The sequence below is a fragment of the Chiloscyllium punctatum genome, chromosome 11, assembly GCF_047496795.1.
Source record: "Chiloscyllium punctatum isolate Juve2018m chromosome 11, sChiPun1.3, whole genome shotgun sequence".
In the NCBI taxonomy this organism is placed as follows: domain Eukaryota; kingdom Metazoa; phylum Chordata; class Chondrichthyes; order Orectolobiformes; family Hemiscylliidae; genus Chiloscyllium; species Chiloscyllium punctatum.
Window position 1 is genome coordinate 44937366 of NC_092749.1, and position 22972 is coordinate 44960337.

The 22972-nt window shown below is 40.0% G+C and overlaps 1 protein-coding gene across 2 annotated transcripts in view; it reads left to right on the forward strand.

Moving 5' to 3' along the window:
- The window catches only part of LOC140482947 (synaptotagmin-14-like), a 237333-nt gene that overhangs the window by 173558 nt on the left and 40803 nt on the right, over positions 1-22972 (forward strand). For both annotated transcript variants that reach the window (XM_072580721.1, XM_072580722.1), the window contains exon 6: positions 956-1405. In XM_072580721.1, coding sequence (XP_072436822.1) covers positions 956-1405 — 450 coding nt within the window. The remainder of the gene's footprint in view (positions 1-955; positions 1406-22972) is intronic.

Consider the following 22972-nt stretch of genomic DNA (forward strand, 5'->3'; position numbering starts at 1 on the left):
CCATTTTGTTTTTGTGGAGCTTGATGGTCAGCTGATTGCTGTGAAGTCAGTATTTGTCTTTTTGTTTAAACCTTTTCCATCCATGGATGTCTCAGGCATTAAATTCAGATTATGAAATTTAATAATCAATTTATAATTATAATAATTATATTTTGTTATTGTTGTGATATATTGAAAATGAAAAAAGGTGTATGAAATCTTTTATAACATTGGTTATAACATAACTCTAATTGTCTATCTTGTATTAAGAAGTATTCAGTGATTGAAAATATAGTTATTTGCGTTCACAGACATCTTTAATGCATTACTTTTCTTTATAAAATCATAGCATTCCAACAGTGTGGAAGCATGCCATTTGGCACATTGAGTCCACATCAATCCTCCAAAGAACATCCCACCCAGACCAAGCCCCCTACACTGTCCCTGTAGCCCTGCATTTCCCATGGCTGATCCACCTAACCTGCACATTTTTAGTCTGTGGGAGAAAACCAGAGCACCCAGAGGAAGTCCACGCAAACACTGGGGCGTGTACAAATTCCACACAGATAGTTGCCCAAGGGTGGAATAAAACCTGGGTCCCTGGTGCTGTGAAGATGCAGTACCGCCCCGCACAGTGTAATGTACATTACAATGTTCTATCTAATTGTTCACACAAATGTAACTTACTTCACATAGGAAATAGTTCAAACTTAACTGAAGTATATTCTGAAAAGTCATAGTTCTCAGTATTGTTATCACCAAAAAGACTCACACCCACAGGGTTAAATTTTATGAACATTAAACTTTAACTGGAAAGCTGAGTATGGTTCTGTAGTTCACACACAACAGTATAGTATAGTGGTATTGTACTGGAGTAACAATGCTTTTTATTGGAGGGAATACTGGCAATATCTGTGTCAAAAGCAATATTGCTTCATTACAGTTGAAGTTATTTGCTTTTTTTTATGTTCCATAGGACATGTCAGCAAGAGGATCATCTGCACAGCTACCAAAAGCTTACGATCCAGAGCCTGTGTCAAAGTATGGCACATTGGATGTCACTTTTGATTTTGACTCACAAGCACAGAAACTTATGGTAACAGTAACAGCTGTTACAGACATTCCAACACATAACCGAACTGGCAACAGTTCATGGCAAGTACATCTTGTGCTACTTCCCACAAAGAAACAACGATCAAAAACAAGTGTCCAGCGGGGGCCTTGTCCTGTCTTCACAGAGGCGTTTAGGTTCAATCGCATAGAGTCTGAGATGATTGGTAATTATGCAGTGCGATTTAGGCTCTACAGTATACGACGCATGAAAAAGGAAAGGATTGTTGGTGAAAAGGTATTCTATCTTACCAAGCTAAATCTACAAGGCAAGATGTCCGTTCCAATTGTGCTGGAGCCTTGTGGCAGCCTCACTGTAAGTAATTCAAATTAAACTGAAGCAGTTGTAGTAAATGTATATTTACTGTGCTCTGCTATGTTGCTGGTTAATCATTGCAAGAAGGCAAATAGTGCTACTGGATAATAGTTGAGTGTGAAAACCATTGTGTGCTGCCTTCTTATATGTCAACAATAAACATGACATTTTGTTTTGATTTTCTGCAACATCTCCTCAACTTAGGACTTTCAAGGTGACAAGTAACAAACTAAAAAAAAATCCACAAAACTTCTTATGAGTGTTAAAGGATATATTTTTGTGAGTTAATTGCCTGACATAACATAGACGTTCATGAAACCACAAATAAATCTATAATTGATTTCAGTTTACAGTATGCAGTAATGCAGTAATCTCCTCATTTGAACACCCCATACTTGCCCAATCCCATGGAATTGAAAGATGGTTGATGCTGAAATTTAGGGATTCTCAAGTGAGTAGTAAGCTAACTCTACACAGGACAATTAGAAGCTTTTTGTTGCTTATAAGTGAGGATTTATCCTATCTCTTGTGCAATTGGTTTGCAAAGTTAACTGAAATTGGATGAATTCCAGTGTTAATTGCAGGTTTACTCGTCTAGATCTTAGTGAAATAATGTTGACTCAAAGAAATACATAAATGAAGCTGGATTAAGTCACAAGATTTTTTCCATTACCCAGCAATTTTATATTACATATTATGTTTATTCCTCTTTTGCTCATTTCTCATGTCCTGAAGATAAAACCTCACATTGTAATACATTTCTAAAACTGACAGAACCTTCCAGAATTTTACAGCACAAAGATGATTGCCATCATCAATAATCACTCGCTAAAGTCCACCTAGGAAATTCCATGTAACTGCTTATGGGTTCTGTGTGTCCTTGCGGATAAGTTCGATCCTAGAACTGCATCTCCATTCACACATTTGTCAGGTGTTTCCAGAAGGTGGAAATGGCCTTTGGTCTTGAGATCATTGACATTCCTTTCTCTGGTTTATTTTCCATACTTGCTCTTGTCATTGGGTGTTCTCAAAGAATTGTAACCCTTCAAATAGAAGTTTCCTCCAAGTTGATTTCTTCTGAATGTGGATCTTCCATGTGTTGAAATTGATGTTGCACTTCTTGAGGGAAATTTTCAGAGAGTGTTTGAAGTGCTTTCTTTGTTGTCCTATCATTGGTTTGCCTTCCTTGAGCTGGGCTTTGACAGAAAGAACTCAGGCATCCTAAGCATATGGCCAGCCCAACAAATCTGTTTCAGCTGATCATGGCCTTAATCCTGGTGCTGTTAGCTGCTTCAAGGACGCAGATGTTAATATGACTGTCCTCCCAGCTGATGCAGAGAATCCATCTCAAACAGCATCGGCACTTCTGAAGGGTCTTGAGCTGGCATCAATATGAAGTCCAAGTTTGGGAGCCATATAGAAGCGTTGAAAGAATGATTGCCTTGTACACAAGGATCTTGGTATGATCATGGATGTCACAGTCATCGAAGACTCTCTTCCTTATGCGTCTGAAAGTGGTGCTCTCAGAATGGCTGTGATGTTGAATCTCCTCATTGATCTCAGTCTTACCTGAGAGGTAGCTTCTTGGGTAAGGGAAATGCTCCATGTTTGGGAGGATTTCTCTATTTATCTTAATGGAGGGATGGACTGGAACTTGACCTGGGATGGTTTGGTAAAGATTTTGAGTCTTCTTGGGGTTGAGTCTAAGATAATTCTTCAGTATGCTTCTGCAAAGACATTAAACGAGGCTTGAAGATTTTCTTTTGATGAGCGGAGATGAAATTGTCATCCTTATACTGAAGTTCCACAAGTGATATCAGTGTCAGTTTCTTCTTGGATTTCAACCAGTTGAAGTTGAAATGTATTATTCAGTTTACACCTTGTGATCAAGTGTCCAATAATTCATTGGAGGCTCAATTTGGCTGTAAAAGGCTCTTTTCAGGCCTCTTTCAGGCCTCTCAGTATTCTGTAAGTTTCAATCAGATCCTCCCTCATCCTTCTAAACTCAATTGAATACTGACCCAGACAATTTGTCACCTGCATCTGGTAAGAGCATTAGACCATCAGATATAGGAGCAGAATTGAGCCATTTGACCTATTGAGTCTGCTCCGCCATTCAATCATGGCTGGTATGTTTCTCATCCTCATTCTTCTGCCTTATTCCCGTAACCCTTGATCCCCATACTAATCAAGAACCTATGTATCTCTGTTTTAAATACACTCAATGACTTGGCCTCCACAGGCCTCTGTGGCAATGGATTTCACAGATTAAACACCCTCAGGCTGAAGAGATTCTTCCGCAACTCAGTTTTCAAGGTTGTCCCTTCATTCTGAGGCTGTGTCCTCAAGACCTATTCTCTATGACTCGTGGAAACATCTTCTCCTCATCCACTCTTTTCTGCACTCTCAGTATTCTGTAAGTTTCAATGAGATCCTCCATCACCCTTCTAAACTCCATCGAGTACAGACCAAGAGTTCTCAGCTGCTCTTCAAATGACAAGCCCTTCATTTAGAATCATAGAATCATAGAGATGTACAGCACAGAAACAGACCCTTTGGTCCAATCCGTCCATGCCGACCAGATATCCCAACCCAATCTAGTCCCACCTGCCAGCATGCAGCCTAAATCCCTCCAAACCCTTCCTATTCATATACCCATCCAAATGTTGCAATTGTACCAGCCTCCACCACATCCTCTGGCAGCTCATTCCATACATGTACCACCCTCTGTGTGAAAAAGTTGCCCTGTAGGTCTCTTTTATATCTTTTCCCTCTCATCCTAAACCTATGCCCTCTAGTTCTGGATTCCCCCCACCCCAGGGAAAAGACTTTGTCTATTTATCCTATCCATGCCTCTCATAATTTTGTAAACCTCTAAAAGGTCGCCCCTCAGCCTCCGATGCTCCAGAGAAAATAGCCCCAGCCTGTTCAGCCTCTCCCTATAGCTCAAAACCTCCAAACCTGGCAACGTCCTTGTCAATCTTTTCTGAACCCTTTCAAGTTTCACAACATCTTTCCGACAGGAAGGAGACCAGAATTGTACACAATATTCCAACAGTGGCCTAACCAATGTCCTGTACAGCTGCAACATAACCTCCCAACTCCTGTACTCAATACTCTGACCAATAAAGGAATGCATACAAAACGCTTCTTCACTATCCTATCTTCCTGTGACTCCACTTTCAAGGAGCTATGAACTTGCACTTTTTGGTCAGCAACACTCCCCACGACCTTACCATTAAGCGTATAAGTCCTGCTAAGATTTGCTTTCCTCTGGGATCATTCTTGTGAACTTCCTCTGGCCTCCAAGCCAGCACATCCATCCTTCGATATGGGACCCAAAACTGTTCACAGTTTTCCAAATGCAGTGTGACCAGAATCTTATACAGCCTCAGCAGTATGTCACTGCTCTTGTATTCTAGTCCCTTTTGAAATACAGTTATTTCTGATAAAACCCGATTGTTTGTTTCTCGTGGGATCTCGAGTTATAAGAAAATCGCACAATAGCCACGCCTTTTAATATCATGGGGTCGGAATCACATTATAGCCAATACAGGCAAGGAAAGTTCATGTTCTGCAAATAACAGTCTAAATTCTTCAATCACATTAAAGCCAATACGTGTTGAAATGACACACATTATAATAGAACTGACTTTATATTCTAACATTGTATTTGCCTCCCAACTGCCAATTGAATCTGCATGTTAATTTTAAGAAAAACCTGAACTAGGCTGCCAGGTCCCTTTGTGCTACAGATTTCAGAAGCCTTTCCCATTTAGAAAATAGTCTATGCCTCTATTCTTCCTACCAAAATGCATAACCTCACACTTTCCCACATTGTATTCCATCTGCCACTTCCTTGCCCACTCTCCTGGCCTGTCCAAGTGCTTAGCATGTTTCTTTTTCTTTGGAATGAATTTCAGCTTGCCTCCCAAATTACCTCCAAAAACTCCTGCCATTGCTACTCCACCATGTTCCTTGCTTGGCTTCTCCTTCTCTGGCCAGGTCCTGCCTCATGTCTTTGTAGTTACCTTTACTCAGTTACAGTGCCATTACATCTAATTCCAGCCCCTCCCTCTCAAACTGTAGAGTGAATTCAATAGTATTATGGTCACTGCCCTCTAGGGGTCCCTTCACCTTATGCTCCTGATGAAGGGCTTTTGCCCGAAACATCGATTTCGCTGCTCGTTGGATGCTGCCTGAACTGCTGTGCTCTTCCAGCACCACTAATCCAGTATTTGGTTTTCAGCATCTGCAGTCATTGTTTTTACATTGTTTTTACCTCTGTAATCAAGTCTGCCTCACCACTATACACCAAATCCAGAATTAACTGTTCCAGAGAGGGCTCTACCACAAGCTGCTTCAAAATAAAACTATCTCATAGACATTCCACAAAGTCCCTTACATGAGATCCACCACCAACCTGATTTTTTCCAGTCCACCTACTTATTGAAGATCCCCATGATTATTGTAATTATGCCTTTCTTACATGCCTTTTCTGTCTGCTGATTTATTTTCTTACCCATACCCTGACTACTGCTCGGAGGCCTGTACACAAATCCAATCAGGGTCTTTTTTCTTTTGCTGTACCTCAACTCTACCTGCACAGATTCTATAACTTCCAACTCTATCACTTAATGCTTTGATTTAATTTAATTTCTTAGTAACAAGGCAACTCCCACCCCCTCTACCTATCCTTTCAATAGAGGGCTTATGGATATTTCATTTCCAGCCCTTATCCCCTTGCAGCCATGTCTCTGTGATGCCCACAATGTTATACCTGCCAATTTCAATTTGTGCTCCAAGCTCATTTTCCTTTTTTCATATGCCACATGCAGTCAAGTACAATACCCTCAGTCCTATGTTGTCTGCCCCACTTGTTATAGTTGTCCCCTTATCTGCTATGCCTGAAGTTAGATTCCTGACACTTTCTATACTCTCTATCCTTTTAATTACTTTAGAAACTTTAATAATCTATAATAAAAATGGTTGAAATACAATTATTTTTCTATGACTTTGTACTAAAACTGTGAATCCGAATCCCATTGTGGCATTTTGAACATTTTTATTTTGTTTTTAAAAGGTCTGAAAAATAAACAAGTTTGATCTCAATAAAAGGGCCCATAAAACTGAAATGGAATGTAGCAAAAATGCAACTGATTCATTCCTGTCATTTACAGATGGAAACATGCCATGCTTACTTAGTTTGTGACTCCTGTCCCATATCAATGTGGTTGATTCTTAACTGTTCTCTGGAGTGGCAAGCAAGTCACTTAGTTATACTAACTGCTAGAATTCAAGAATCCAGACGACTAAGGGTGGGAAATAACTCATGATCTCACCATTCACATCCTGAACGTGAACTAAAGTGAGAGAATGGCAAAATATTCATGCCATTTAAACAGCAATATGAACAAAATTAATGAGAATATCTTAGGTCGCATATTGAAATATCAATCAAGATCATAATTAATTCCTGTAATGACTTACTGATAGCACAGTTCATTGCCTCAGCATTTATTATAAACTCATCTAATGGGATTCTTTGTCAAGGGAAATTCAGAAAATGTATTAATCGTTTAAATTTATCAAAATACAAAGTTTATAAGAATTTTGGTACAGTCAGTGATGGGCTTAATATCATGGCAGTATTGTACACCATCTTTCAGTGTAGTAGTGATTTCTGTGGTTCATGATAACATGCAGACTATGTGTCCACAACAATATTTTGCAACATCAAGCTTTGACTGAATATAATGTGAGATTCCTATTTGGTTAGTTCAATGATTAAAATATTGCTTTAGCTTGCTACTGAAAGCCCTATTTTTCATATGTCTTTTGCTGTAGCTATGTGGAAGTTATTCAGAAGTGTCATGAAACATGGTTACACTGTGCAGCCCGTAACTGCAATAAGAGTTAAATCTGTTTTGTTGTTTCAAAATCTTACCAGAAATTATTACTTAAAGATTCTGCTTCTAAATGTTATGCCTAGTTCTTAATACTGCCTATGCAGAATGTCTTTCTTGTCCTATCTATGTCGTTGGTATCTACATAGCCAACTGGATTCTCCCCTCCCAAATTCTTTTCCAATCCTTAGCAGAACAAATCCTGACACTGGGCACTTGACACAGCTTCCTGGACTCTCATGTTTTGCTGCAGAGAACAATTTCAATTCCTATTATTCTACAGTCACCTATATCAGTTCGCATTTTTTGGCACCCCTCAACTTGAAGGACTTCTTGTACCATGGTACCTAGGTCAATTAGCTCATTCACCTGCAGCCGTTACTCTCATCCAAACAAGCTGAAAGAACTGCAGACTTGTTGGACAATTGCAAAAGCTGCAGCTCTTGCCCTTTTCATTCCCTTAGCTGTTTCCTTCCAGTCACACTGTCTTGTCCATGATCGCTGACTGAATCAGAGGACACTATGATAAAGGTTTTGATTGCTTCCTGGTATAAATCATTCAGGTAACTATCCCCATGCTGAAGTTTTGCATTATCTGCAGCTCAGCCTCCAATTCCTAAACTCAAAGCTGAAACACCTCGAGCTGTGAATACTTTACTGCAGGTGTATTTGCCCTGGATCACACTAGCATCACGAGTTCCCACATACTGCAGGCATGACATATCATCTGTCCTGACAACCTTAATTTGTTTTAATTAGCTACATAATTGTTTTAATTTAGTTATTTTTCTTATATGTATTATTAACCTTACCATCAATTTCTATACAATTTAAACCTTAAGAATAGTACTTAATTACTTAGAGCAGATACTCACCAAATAGCTTCCTCAATTGTAATGGAATAAGACCCAATTTCGAGAAAAAGCAAAACCAAAGGAGCCTCTCCTTTGCTCCTGATTTCACTAATCAGTGATCACCCAACACTCTATTTAGAGCTCCAGTCAGTGCTAAATTACATTGAGTTGCCTGTTTTTATGTGCTTCTGAAACAAAAGAGATAGTTCATCCCAGTTACAGGAAAAATAGTTTCAACTGCTTTCCTTAATTATCTAACTTCATCTGTTTTTCTTGTAAAACCTTGCTGTAGGCTAGGAAATTTAGAATTGAAACAGTAAATTTCAGTTAAATATGAAAAACAAACAAAATTATATTCTTACAAAAGATTAAAATTCTCTATTCACCATCTGCCAGTGTCTGGATAAAGTATTGGAAGGTCACAGGGTGACTCTCAGCAGTTTCCCCAAAATTTCTGTCCCAATACTGGGCCTCTCAGTCATGCATTGAGTGCATTTTATTGAGAGGCACCCCTACCCCCGCCTGGGCTCTGCTTAGGTTTGCTTGTTGTGCTCCCTGCATGGCAAGCCTCCTGCTCACCACTGGGTCAATACTAAGGACCTTTTCACCATGGACCTTGTTGAGGTGGAAGATAAAGGTGGTCCACATCACCACACACTATCCTCCTCCCTGATTAATTGTCTAACCCCTCTGCCCAAAGAAACTCCTCATGAGGAGGGGACACTAATTTTCACCTCATAAGTGGAATTAAGAAATAGAAAGAGAGAAAGATCTAAGACTATAGTTGGAGTCTCGTGGCAATTGTGGTGTGGGATAATGTAGCAAAGCCAGAGTTTTAATATAAAGTTGCCATAGCCCATGTGGACTATAGGGCTGTTGTCTCATCAGAGAGTGAGAGAGACAATTGGTGTGGTTTAAGTTGATTGGAAGATTTTTAACTTTTTTGTAGAGTAAAATGAACAGATTAGAAATATGATGAGTTTTTTGAGTTTGTCCAGAGTAAATTTTTTTGCAACAATGTATCTTAGAACCAATAGGGGGAACACACGAGATTTATTAACACGTAAATTAATTAACATGTAAAGAGCCAGATTTAGATTAGATTAGATTACTTACAGTGTGGAAACAGGCCCTTCGGCCCAACAAGTCCACACCGACTTGCCGAAGCGCAACCCACCCAGACCCATTCCCCTACATTTACCCCTTCACCTAACACTACGGGCAATTTAGCATGGCCAATTCACCTAACCTGCACATTTTTGGGTAGTGGGAGGAAACCAGAACACCCAGAGGAAAACCACGTAGACACAGAGAGAATGTGCAAACTCCACACAGTCAGTCGCCTGAGGCTGTTAGTTTACAGCCTAACAGTGTATGAGCACCTATCTGATAGTTATCATGATGTGTTTGAGTTCAACATAGTGAAACAACTATGAAGATTCAAGATTTAGATAAAGTTAACATCAATGCAATGGCACAGAGAAAGTCTTCAGTAAACTGGGCAAGTTTACTAATAAGTGAGAAGATAGAAGATCAATAAAAAGTAATTTAACATGAAAGAGAGGCAGTTTACACCCCTAAAGAGTAAGAACTTGCATTTCTAAAAAAAATGAGGTAAGGGGCAACGTAAATTACTAAGAATTACACTAACAATCAATTTTAGATTATCAGTTGGGCTTGCATTGAAGCTCACTTTTTGATGCTGGAAACTACATTCATGTGGAAGGCCTTGTCCTTTGCAAACCAAAAGAACATGAGCCATTTTTGAATAAACAGAAACTTGGAGGGCAACCAATCACTGGCACATTTCGCAAGGTAAAACTTTGATCAATTATACCACACTTGCATGGTTTGAATTTAAATCAAAAGCTTGTCAGTTAAATGCTCTCTGGTGTATTCTCCATGCCATCTACTAGAGTCCATGTGTCAAGCAATCAGCAGTCTCTCCTCATGCAGTATTAACTGTTGTTTCCTTTAAGATTTCGTATTCTTGTGATTCTGTCCTGACTAGTGCAAGACAAAAAGCTTTCACATGATGTCCCTTTCACCCAGCAATACTCAAGTTCTGTACTTTCAAGTGTTCTTGTTTTAATAAGTTGAGTTTAGTGACTACCTGCCCTAGTTTAGACTAAATCTACTTGGGATATCTGGCATATTCCTCTGCTGTTTACGTACTCGAGGTAATTATAGTCATAGAATCATAGAGATGTACAGCATGGAAACAGACCCTTCGGTCCAACCTGTCCACGGCGACCAGATATCCCAACCCAATCTAGTCCCACCTGCCAGCACCCAGCCCATATCCCTCCAAACCCTTCCTATTCATATACCCGTCCAAATGTCTCTTAAATTTTGCAATTGTACCAGCCTCCACCACTTCCTCTGGCAGCTCATTCCATACACGTACCACCCTCTGCATGAAAAAGTTGCCACTTAGGTCTCTTTTATATCTTTCCCCTCTCACCCTAAACCTATGCCGTCTAGTTCTGGACTCCCCGATCTCAGGGAAAAGACTTTATCTATTTATCCTATCCATGCCCCTCATAATTTTGTAAACCTCTATAACCCCTCAGCCTCTGACGCTCCAGAGAAAACAGTCCCAGCCTGTTCAACCTCTCCCTATAGGTGAAATCCTCCAACCCTGGCAACATCCTTGTAAATCTTTTCTGAACCCTTTCAGGTTTCACAACATCTTTCCGATAGGAAGGAGACCAGAATTGCATGCAGTATTCCAACAGTGGCCTAACCAATGTCCTGTACAGCCACAACATGACCTCCCACTTCCTGTACTCAATACTCTGACCAATAAAGGAAAGCATACAAACGCCTTCTTCCCTATCCTATCTTCCTGCGACTCCACTTTCAAGGAGCTATGAACCTGCACTCCAAGGTCTCTTTGTTCACCAACACTCCCTCGGACCTTACCATTAAGTGTATAAGTCCTGCTAAGGTTTGCTTTCCCAAAATGCAGTACCTCACATTTATCTTAATTAAACTCCATCTGCCACTTCTCAGCCCATTGGCCCATCTGGTCCAGTTCCTGTTGTTATCTGAGGTAACTCTCTTCGCTGTCCACTACACCTCCAATTTTGGTGTCGTCTGCAAACTTACTAACTGTACCTCTTATGTTCGCATCCAAATCTTGTTTGTTCTTCAGCAAACAAATGTTTTTCAGGGGTATTCAGCAAAAAGTTTCCTTTCCATCTTTGACTTCATGCTTATAAACATGAAGACTAGAGTTATTGTTGAGGACTCAGGCCCACTCCCTCTCCCAACTGTTTACCACTGTTTCACCATATCTGGTGAGTTTGTCTAGCTGGTGAGACAGGATATTGAGTCATAGAGATGTACAGCATGGAAACAGACCCTTCGGTCCAACCCATCCATGCGGACCAGATATCCCAACCCAATCTAGTCCCACCTGCCAGCACCTGGCCCATATCCCTCCAAACCCTTCCTATTCGTAAACCCATTCAAATGCCTCTTAAATGTTGCAATTGTACCAGCCTCCACCACTTCCTCTGGCAGCTCATTCTATACATGTACATCCTCTGTGTGAAAACGTTGCCCTTTAGGTCTCTTTAATATCTCACACTAAATCTATGCCCTCTAGTTCTGAACTGGCTCAAAGGTAGAAGACAGAGGGTGGTGGTGGAGGGTTGTTTTTAGGACTGGAGGCCTGTGACCAGTGGAGTGCCACATGGATCAGTGCTGGGTCCTCTACTTTTTGTCATTTACATAAATGATTTGGATGCAAGCATAAAAGCTAGAGTTATTAAGTTTGCAGATGACACCAAAATTGGAGGTGTAGGGGACAGTGAAGAAGGTTACCTCAGATTACAACAGGATCTTGACCAGATGGGCCAATGGGCTGAGAGAAGTGGTAGATGAATTTTAATTCAGATAAATGCGATGTGCTGCAATTTGAGAAAGCAAATATTAGCAGGACTTATACACTTAACGGTAAGGTCCTCAGGAGTGTTGCTGAACAAAGAGACCTTGGAGTGCAGGTTCATAGCTCCTTGACAGTGGAGTCGCAGGTAGATAGGATAGTGAAGAAGGCTTTGGTATGCTTTCTTTTAGTGGTCAGAATATTGAGTACAGGAGTTGGGAGGTCATATTACGGCTGTACAGGACATTGGCTAGGCCACTGTTGGAATATTGCATGCAGTTCTGATCTCCTTCCTATCAGAAAGATGTTGTGAAACTTGAAAGGGCTCAGAAAAGATTTGCAAGGATGTTGCCAGGGTTGGAAGATTTGAGCTATAGAGAGAGGCTGAGTAAGCTGGGGCTGTTTTCCCTGGAGCATCAGAGGCTGAGGGGTGACCTTATAGAGGTTTACAAAATTATGAGGGGCATGGGTAGGGTAAATACATAAAGTCTTTTACCTGGGGCAGGGGAGTCCAGAGCTAGAGGACATTGCTTTAGTTGACATTGACAAAGAGCTATAGTTCTGTGACAGTGACTATGTCAGGTTATTGCTTGATTAATCTGTGGGTTAAAGGACTTTGCAGGGTTGATTGAGTGTGACTTTGCTTTGTGAGGTACTGTGGTATATGGGAAGTATTTTTTATTCATTCACAGGATAAGGGCATCACTGGCTATACAGCATTCATTGCCCCTCCACTAGTTGCACAGAGGGCAGTTAAGAGTCAACCACATTACTGTGGATCTGGAGTCACAAGTAGGTCAGACCAGGAAAGGGTAGCAGTTTCCTTCCCTAAAGGATGTTAGTGAACCAGATGACAATCGACGATGGTTTCATAGTCATCATTAGATTCTTATTTAAATTCAATAAATATCTAGAATTTCTACCATCTGCCATGGCAGGATTCAAACCCAAGTCCCCGGAATATTATCTAAGTCTCTGTATAAACAGTCCAGCGATAATACAACTAGGCCATCGCTTCCCCAAAGTGGCCCATTTGAAAAAGTCTGATAGGAACAAAATTACAGCTGTTTGTTTAAACGAATGGCTTCAATTGGGAATATGGGGATGGATTTGATGATGAAGTCATCCTTTTTGGAAATTAAAGGATAAGAGAGGATACTTCTAAAATAGTGAAAAACTGGAAATATTGGAAGTCTAAAGAAATCTAAGGGTCCAGCTCCATGGAATGTAAGCCATATAATGAGAACTCAGGTCAAATGAACAAACGCTTGTTCAAAGTAGTATATTTAAATAAATATTCAAGAGGAAGAAAGCGAGATAGAAAGGTGGAGGGAGGAATTCTAGAGCTTTCCACCGAGGCAACAGCAACCAATACTGGAACAGCTGCAATTGGGAATGCACAAGAGGCCAGAATTAGAGGAACGTAGCAATCTCAGAGTGTTGTGGGGTTAAAGGAAATTATTGAAATCGAGGAGTGCAATATCATGGAGGGTTTTCAAAACAATGATAAGAATTGCCACTTATGTGGGAGTCAGAGCAGCATCAGGCCTGTGATCGAGCAACTTGGAACAGGCAAGTCTAAACAGCAGCTGAGGTTCAAGGCCTACACCATTTACCTGGGAGTTGGAATGGGATCAAACCTGCATGGGAGCAACTCATAGCGAGAGGGTATAAATTGCAGCTGAGACTTAAGACCTGCACCTCTTTACCCTGGGAGTTGGAGTGGGATCAAACCTATGAAAGAGCAACTTGGAATAGGAAAATATAAATCATGGCTGAGGCTTGAGGCCTATATTGTACCTGGGAGTTAGAGCAGAATAATTCCAAACAGCTGAGTTTCACAACAGAAAATCAATAAATTCATTAGTTGGAAAGAAATTGTATCAGGGTCTATGTAAATTAGAAATTTTTTTTAAGAAGTAGTTTAACTAAGAAATACCAGAAATAAATGAAAGTCAGGTAAAAGTAAACTAGAGTAGAGTAAGGGAAGTAAAGTTAATGTAAAGGAAGGAAGTTGGCACGACAGGTCGGTTGAGTGAAATGTGTGACCTGTAATATGTGCTGAGTCATGGACCCTTCCAGGGTCCTAGATGACCACCGGCACACAAAATGTTTTCATGTGTCGAAGCTTAGTCTTCGGTTTTTAGATCTTGAGCAGTGGCTGAAACACTGTGGTATATTCTGCAAAGCTGAGAGTTATGTGGATAACACGCGTAGAGAGGTGTTCACACTGCAGCTTATGGCCCGGAGGCAGGAAGGGAATGGATAACTATCAGGCAATAGAAGAAAATTAGGTCGGAGTCTCTTGGGGTCCTATTTACATATTGGTTTTCAGTATTGGAAGCTGATAAAGGTGCTACCGGTCCTTCAAGGGAGTGGAGTCAAAGCTACATTTGTGGCTGCACAAAAGCAGGAAGAAGAAAGTGGAGCGGTAGTGATAGAGAAATTCCTTAAGGGAACAGACAGGTCTTTCTATCCCAAAGACATGACTTCCAAAATGGTATATTGCCTCCCTGATACCAGGGTCAAGGATGTCACAGAGCAGATATTCTTTAGGGAGATGGTGAGCAGCCAGAGGTTATGGTCCACTGCCCTCAGAAGAAAGAGGAATATGGTCCTGCAATCAGAATTTAGGTAGCTACATATAAAATTAGCAATTAGCAATGTATTAGTCCCCACGTTACTCCAGCGCCAAGTGCAAATAAGTACAGAAATAGGACACTCTGGAAGATAAAAATGTGACTGGAAAGATGGAGCAAGAAGGAGGGTTTTATTTCCTGGGACACTGGGACTGACTGTTGCCAAGTTGGCACCTGTACAAGTTTGACAGTTAGCACCTGAACAGAGCTGGGACTGAGTGCCTTGTGGGTCTTTTTGCTAGGCCTTTGGGAGAGCTTTAACTAGTTTGGTAGGGGTTAGTAGAGAGAAATATCAGAATATAATAGGTGAAGTCAGAGTCAGGCAGAAAGAAATAAAGTGTACAAGTGGGTTACTGTGCATATATATGAATGCACAGAATGTAATAAATAAGATTGGAAAGTTACAACTGCAGATTGTCATGTGGAAATATGATGTTGTGGCAATAACAGAGACATGGCTTGAGGAAGGGTACAAAATGGCTGTTAAATATTCCTGGATACAAGGTATTCAGAAAAGATAGAAAAGGGAGGATAGGAAGTGCGGTGGCAATATTGGTTAAGGAAAACATGGTTGTGCAGGAGAAAAGGGATGCCTCAGAGTGTTCAAGAACAGAATTAATTAGGCTAGAGCTAAGGAACAACAAGGATGCAGTTACATTGCTAGGTATAGTCTGGAAACCACCAATTAATGGGAAGGATGTGGAGGAACAAATCTGTGGGGAAATTACAGAGACACGCCAACATTATATAGTAGTTATCATGAGGGTCTTCAATTATCCTAATACAGATTGGGATACTGGTAGTGTAAGGAACAGGAAGGATTGAATTCAGAAGAGTTTCCTACACTAGCATATGTCCAGTCCAACAAAAAAGGATGCAACTAGTTCACAGAAATGAGTGGGCCCAAGTGGACCAAATGTCAGTGAGGGAACATCTCGGAAATAGTGATCATTGTATTATAAAGTTCGGGTTGATGATGGGGAATGACATTAGACAGTCTAGAGTAAGAAAAATCAATTAGCAACTTAAATAGGGCAAAATCAGCGCTGGGCAGGATAGCATGGAATGAGAAGTTCACGAGTAAAAATGCAACTGAACAATGGATTACCTTCAAAGGGGGAATGGATCGGATACACTCAAGGAACATTCCCTCAAATGGCAAAAGTAAAAATGCAACTGAACAATGGATTACCTTCAAAGGGGGAATGGATCGGATACACTCAAGGAACATTCCCTCAAATGGCAAAAGTAAGAGAAACAATTCTAGAGCTCCCTGGATGACAAAGGAAATAGAAATTAAGACAAAGGAGAAGTGTGCTAATGACAGATATCAGGTAGATAGTACAGCTGAGAACAAAGAAGAATACAGAAGGTTTAGAGGGCAGGTGAAAAGGAAAATTAGAGAAGCAAGAAACAATTATGAGAAAAGACTCTCAGCCAATGTAAGTGAGTGTCCAAAGTCTTCCATAGGCATATAAATAGTACAAGAGTGGTAAAACAAGGAGTTGGGCCAATTAGAGGCCAAAGGATATCTTGACATATAGGCAGGGGCTGAGGTTTTAAATGAATACTTTGCATCTGTCTTTGGCAAAACAGGAGGTGCTACCCAGGCCATTGTGACAAAGGAGGGAAACTCTATCACTAGAAGAATTCAAAATTTATAATGCAGAAGTGTTGAATAGACTGTTGGTTCTGAAATTTGATAAGACACCAGGACCAGATGAGATGATCCAAAGGTATTGAAGGAAGTGATGGTGGAAATTGCAAGGGCACCGACCATAACCTTTAAGTCTTCCCTAGACTCAAGGGAGGTGTCAGAAGACTGAAACATTGCAAACGGTACAGTCTTGTTCAAGAAAGGTTGTAAGGATAAGTCCAAGAATTATAAAACAGCCAGTTTAATTTCAGTAATGGGGAAGCTTCTAGAAACAATTATTCAGAATAGAATTATTCATCATATGGAAAAGCGTGGGTTGAATAGGAAGAGTCAGCATGGATTTGTGAAGGAGAAATCATGCTTAACCAACTTGCTGGAATGTTTTGAGGTGGTAACAAAAAGACTTGAGAGTAATGCTGTTAATGTAGTGTATGTGGACTTCCAGAAGACGTTGGGTACAGTGTCACACAACAGACTTATGAGGCAAGTTATAGGCCATGGAATAATAGAGTCAATAGCAACTTTGATCACAATTGACTGAGTCTAAGGAAACAGAATAATGGTCTATGGAGGAATGCTTCTAGTGGAGTTCCCCAGGGCATGATATTAGGACCCTGGATTTTCTTAATATATGTTCATAATCTATTCAATTTCAAAGTTTTCAGATGACTAGAAACTTGGAAGAATAGCAAACTGTGAGGAGGTTTATTGAGTATAGAAGTTGGGAGGCCATGTTGCAAGCTGCACAGGAGATTGGTTAGGCCACTTTTGGAATGCTACATTCAATTCTGGTCTCCCTGCTGGAGACAAGATATTGTTAAACTTGAAAGGGTTTGAAAAAGATTTACAAGGGTATTGCCAAGGTTGGAGGTTTTGAGCTTATATGAAGAGGCTGAATAGGCTATTTTCAGAGGCAGAGGGGTGACCTTATAGAAGTTTATAAAATCGTGAGGGGCATTGATATGGTGAATAGTCAAGGTCTTTTCCCTAGAGTAGGAGAGTCCAAAATCACAGGGCATAGATCTAAGGTGAGAGAGCAAAGATTTAAAAAGGACCTAACTTCTTCCTGCAGAAGGTGGTGCATGTATGTAAGAGTTGCCAGAGGAAGTTCATAAGATATAGGGGCAGAATTAGACCATTCGACCCATCGAGTCTGCTTCACCATTCGATCACGGCTGTTATGCTCCTCACCTGCATTTTCCTGTCTTCTCCCTTCAACCCATTATTAATTAAAAATCTGTCTAACTCCTCCTTAAATTTACTGACTCAGTGGTAGAGGCTGGTACAATTACTACATTTAAAAGGTATCTGGATGGGTTTATAAATAGGAAGGGTTTAAAAAGATTTGGACCAAGTGCTGGCAAATGGGACTAGATTAATTTAGAGTATCTGGTCAGCATGGACAAATGGTCTGTTTCTGTGCTGTGTGTCTCAATGACTCTCTGACAGTGTTGAACTCCAAAATGACAAAGACAAGTGGTTGAAACAGGTGGCAGCTGAGGTTCAATACAGAGAAGTATGAGATGATGCATTTTGATAGGCAGGAAATTGAAAGACAATGTAAAATAAGGGGTTCAAGTCTAAAGGAGCTACAGAAGCAGAGACACCTAGGTGCGTATGTGCACTGATCATCAAAAGTGTCAGGAGGACAGAGCAGTTAATAAAGCAGATGATATCCTCAGTTTTATTAATTGGGGCAAGGAGTTGAACTTGTATAAACCACCTGCTATATCCCAGTTGAAATATTGTGTACAGTTTTAGATGTCTCATTATAGAAAGAATTTGAATGCATTAGAGTGCAGGAGAAATTTACAACAATTGTTCCTGGTATAAGGAACTTCAGTTATGAGGATCAATTGAAGAAGTTGAGACTGTTTTCTTTGGAGAGAAGAAGGCTAAGAGTAGATTTGATAGAGTTTTTCAAAATCATGAGTGGGCTGGATAAAGTAGATTGGGAGAAATGTTCCCACTAATAACAGGATCATGGATGAGAGAGCATGGATTTAAAATGTTTGCAGAAGGAGCAAATGTGAGGTGAGAAAAACTTTTAGGCAGGTAGTTTGGTATGGAATGCACTGTTTGGAAGTGTGGTGGAGGCAGGTTCAGTTGAGACATTCAAGGGGGCATTGGACAGATGTTTGAATGGAAACAATGTGTAAGGATATAGGAAAAATTTCAATGGAGATTGACACTAGGTAATGATGCTCATTTAAAGTGCTGGTATAGACATGATGGGCCAAATAGCCGCCTCTGTGCCATAACACTTCTGTAACTCTGCGACTTATAACATCAAATGTTGCTTGACTGCAAGTCAGTCTACCTCAACAAGCACGGTGGAGGTGGTTGATAGGGAAGTGGGACTGGGACAAGTTACAACATGGTGAGCAGAATTTTGGATACCCTGATTTTTATAGAGGAGAGAGTGTGTGAGACCAACCAGACATGTATTGGAATAGTCAAAATGAGCAAATCAAGGCATGAGGATTTCAGCAGCACATGAGCTGAGACAGGAGCATAATCAAAGTGTTATGGAAGTGGGTTTAGATGATTGGGATTGCATAGGTATGTCATTGGAATCTTATCTCAGAAGCCAAGGAAAAAGTAGAGTACAAGAGAAAGTCAAAAAATAAAAACTGATGAGAAAAATTTCTTTGGATATTTAAAAATAAAAGTAATTTTCCAAAGTAACTATTGGTTTGATAGAAGAAAACTGAAAGGACTGTGAATGCTGGAAATCTGAAACAAAAACAGAAATCACTAGAAAACAGGTCTGATGACATCTGTGGAGAGAAATCAGCATTTATGTCTTGGGTCTGGTGACTTTCTTCAGAGTGTCACTGGACACAGGACATTAACTCTGATTTGCCTCCACAGATGCTGCCAGACCTGCTGAGATTTTCCAGCAAGTTCTGTTTCCATTGGTCCTATAGAAAATGAGTATGGGGAATTAGTAATGGGGACAAAGAGATGGCAGGCAAGTTAGACAGATATTTTGCATTGTCTTCAATAGAAAGGATACAAGTACCTGTAGTATCCTGGAAATAGCTGTCGGAAAATTACAATTACCAGGGAAGTAATACTGAATAACTAGCTGAAACTGCGAGTTGGGAGGTCCTCAGGTCCTGATGGATTACATCCTCAAATCTTAAAAGGATTAGTCAGTGGGATAGTTGATGCATTAGTTTTGATTTTCCAAATCACATTAGATTCAGAGAATCTTTAAATTGGAAAATAGCTAATATAACTCCTTTATTCAAAAAGGGAAGGAAACAGAAAGCAGAGTGCTACAGTCAAGATAACTTACCATCTATCATAGGAAAAATGTTTGAAACTATTATTAAAGATGTTATTGCAGGGCATTTGGAAAAGTTCAGGTTAATCAGGCAGAGCCAACATAGTTTTGTCAAAGGCAAATCATGTTTAACTAAGTTATGGGAGTTCTCTGAAGAAGTAACTTGTTCTGCAGATAAAGGGGAACTAGGAAATATATTGTATTTAGATTTCCAGAAGGCATTTGATGAGGTGCCACATCAAAGATTATTGCGAGAAATAAAAGTTCATGGTGTAGGGGAGTAATATATTGGCATGGATAGAAGATTGGCTGCTGGCTAAAGAGGCAGAGAGTAGGAATAAATGGGTTTTATCAAGCTGGCAGGATGTCACAAGTGATCTACCATAGGGGTCGTGCTGGGGCTGCAACAGTTCACAATTTACATGAATAATTTCGATGAATAGACCGAAGGCATGGTAGCTACACTTGCTGATGACCCAAAGAGAGAGAGGAAAGTGAGTTGTGAATAAGATAAGGGGCCTACAAAGGGATATAGATAGATTAAGTGAATTGGCAAACATTTGGTATAATGTGGGAAAGTGTGAAATTGTCCATGTTGACAGAAAGAATAAAAAAGAAGCATATTATCTAAATGAGGAGAGATTGCAAAGCTCTGAGTTGCAGTGAGATCTTGATATCCTAGAGCATTAAATGCAGAAGGTTAGTATGCAGGTACAGCAATAAATTAGAAAAGCTAAGAGAGTTCATTCTATTGCATGGGGAATTGATTGCAAAAGTAGAGAGGTTCAGTTTCAATAATACAGGACATTGGTGAGACCACATCTGGAGTACTGTGTACAGTACTGGTCACTGTACTTGTGGAAGGATGCTAATGCATTAGCAGCAGTTCAAAGAAGGTTTATGAGATGAATACCTGGGATGGGTGGATTGCCTTACGAGGAATGGCTAAATAGGCTTAGCCTCGATCCTCTGGAATTTAGAAGAGTCAGAGTGACTTAATTGAAATATGTAAGATCCTGAGGGGATTTGACTGGGTGAATGTTGAAAGGATGTTTCTTCTTCTTGGAGAATCTAGAACTAGGGGTCTCATTTGACCTTGATTTGTAGGACTGTTATATGAAGAGACTGGATAGGTTAGGACCATTTTAGACCATAAAAAATATGAACAGGAGTAAGCTGTTCAGCCTCTTGAATCTGCTCCGCCTTTCAATAGGATCATGACTGATCCGACATTCCCGACGTCCACTTTCTTACAGTTTCCTCATAACCCATGTTCTCTTACTGATCAAGAATCTACTTATCGCATCCTTAAATATATGCAAGGACTTTGTTCGCACTGCTGTCTGTGGCATGGAGTTCTAAAGATTCAGAATTCTCTCAGAGAAGATATTCCTTCTCATCTCAGTCATAAATTGATTCTGAGATTATGCCCTCTAGTCCTAGACTCTGTCATGAGAGAAAACAATCTCTCAGCATTTATCCTGTTGAGAATCCTATATTGCAATATACACTGGAATTTAGAAGAATAAAATGGGATCTCAGAAACATGTAAAATTCTAACAGAGCAAATGCAGGGATGATATTTCAGATGGCTGGGGAATCCAGAACCAGGGTCACAGTGTTAAGATATGGAGTAGGCCTTTTAAAACTGAGCTGAGGAGAAATTTATTTACCCAGAGGGTAGTGAGCCTGTGGAATTCTTTGCCACAGAAAGCATTTGAGGCCAAAAAGCTTGATTGCTTTCAAGAAAGAGATAGATATAGTTCTTAGGAATAAAGGGATCAAAGGGTGTGGGAAAAAAGCAGGAAAAGATTTCTGAATTGGATGATCAGCTATGTTGAATGATGGAGCAGGCTTGAAGGGCTGAATGGCCTACTCCTGCTGTTATTTTCTATGTTTCTACATTTCAAAATAAGGGAATGCCCATTTAAGACAGAGATGAGGAAAAAAATTCTCTGAGTTGACAGTCTTTGGAATTTCTTTCCTCAAAAGGCAGCATATACAGAATCCTTAAGTATTTTTAGGATAGAGGTAGATAATTTTTGATCTATCAGGGGTATGCAAGAATGTAAAGTTGAAGTTAAAGCCAGATTAGCCACAGTCTTATTGAGTGATGGAGCAAGCTCGAAGAGCCCAGTGGCCTACTCTTGTTCCTTGTTCATATGAGCATAATGTGACATCAAGGTTGTGAACATTCTGGCTTAGTGCCAGGATGCTGTTAGGGACAGAGATGGGATTGGTAGCTAGGAATTGTATTTTGGAACAGAAACCAAAATTAATGGCTTCAGTCTTCTCAATATTTAATTATTTGATCAGTCAAACATCAGAAAGGTATAGAAAATAATCAAAATGCTAACGAAATGCTGATTTTAATATCTTAAGGACTCGGTTACAGAAAGGGAAAAATTCTACTTCTTTTGTAAAGGAAGTACCTGGCTAGATCTCTAGCTGGACTAAGTGAACAGTTTTGATCGCATTTTTAAAAAGGATATAATGTCATAAATCCATCATTTTATAGAGATAGAGGAAATTACTAACAAGGATAACTGGATTTCTACATATAATTGCAATGTGTGCTCCAGGTATTGCTGTCACTTCCACAGAGTAATGACATCAAACACAGTTGCATAGTCATTACAACTGAAAAGTTCAGACCAAAATCTCTCTCGCAACACTGCAAATAAGCTGGGGAACTTAATTCTGTCTCTAATTCCACCCATATATTATCAGGAATACATTTCTATATTCCAAAGACAGAATGATGTTGCCTTTAATGCACTGTGTGACGATACCACCTGATGCTTTAAGTTATTATTTTAATCCTGTGGGGATTCTGGGCCTGAAGGACCACAGCCTACTGAAAATGTCTTGCGCAGGTACAACCTCCTTGGCCTGTTGGAAATGGGGTGAAGTGAAGCTGCTGGGCTGCTCTAAGGGTGGTTGAGACAGAAATCCTCATAACATTTAAATAGTATTTAGATGTATACTTGCAATGCAAAAGCATATAAGGCTATGGACCAAGTGTAAATTTCCTGGTCGCTCACCACATGTGATTTACCAACTAACTTGTGTAATATCTCTCTTGCATAGTTAATGAGCTGAGATGCACGTAATTATCAGAGTTAACTCACCCTGAGCATTAACAGTAATGATACCGTCTAGTCTCTTGTCACCATATTTAATTCTAAAATGGAAAATTTTGGTCAGTGTTATTGCATGGCTTTCACTCTCATAGTTCTAGTTTCAATGTAAGCAAAATAGTGAACATTAAGCTTAATTAGGATAGGAAGTATAGCAAACAGTACAACAATGTGTTTCTACATGAAT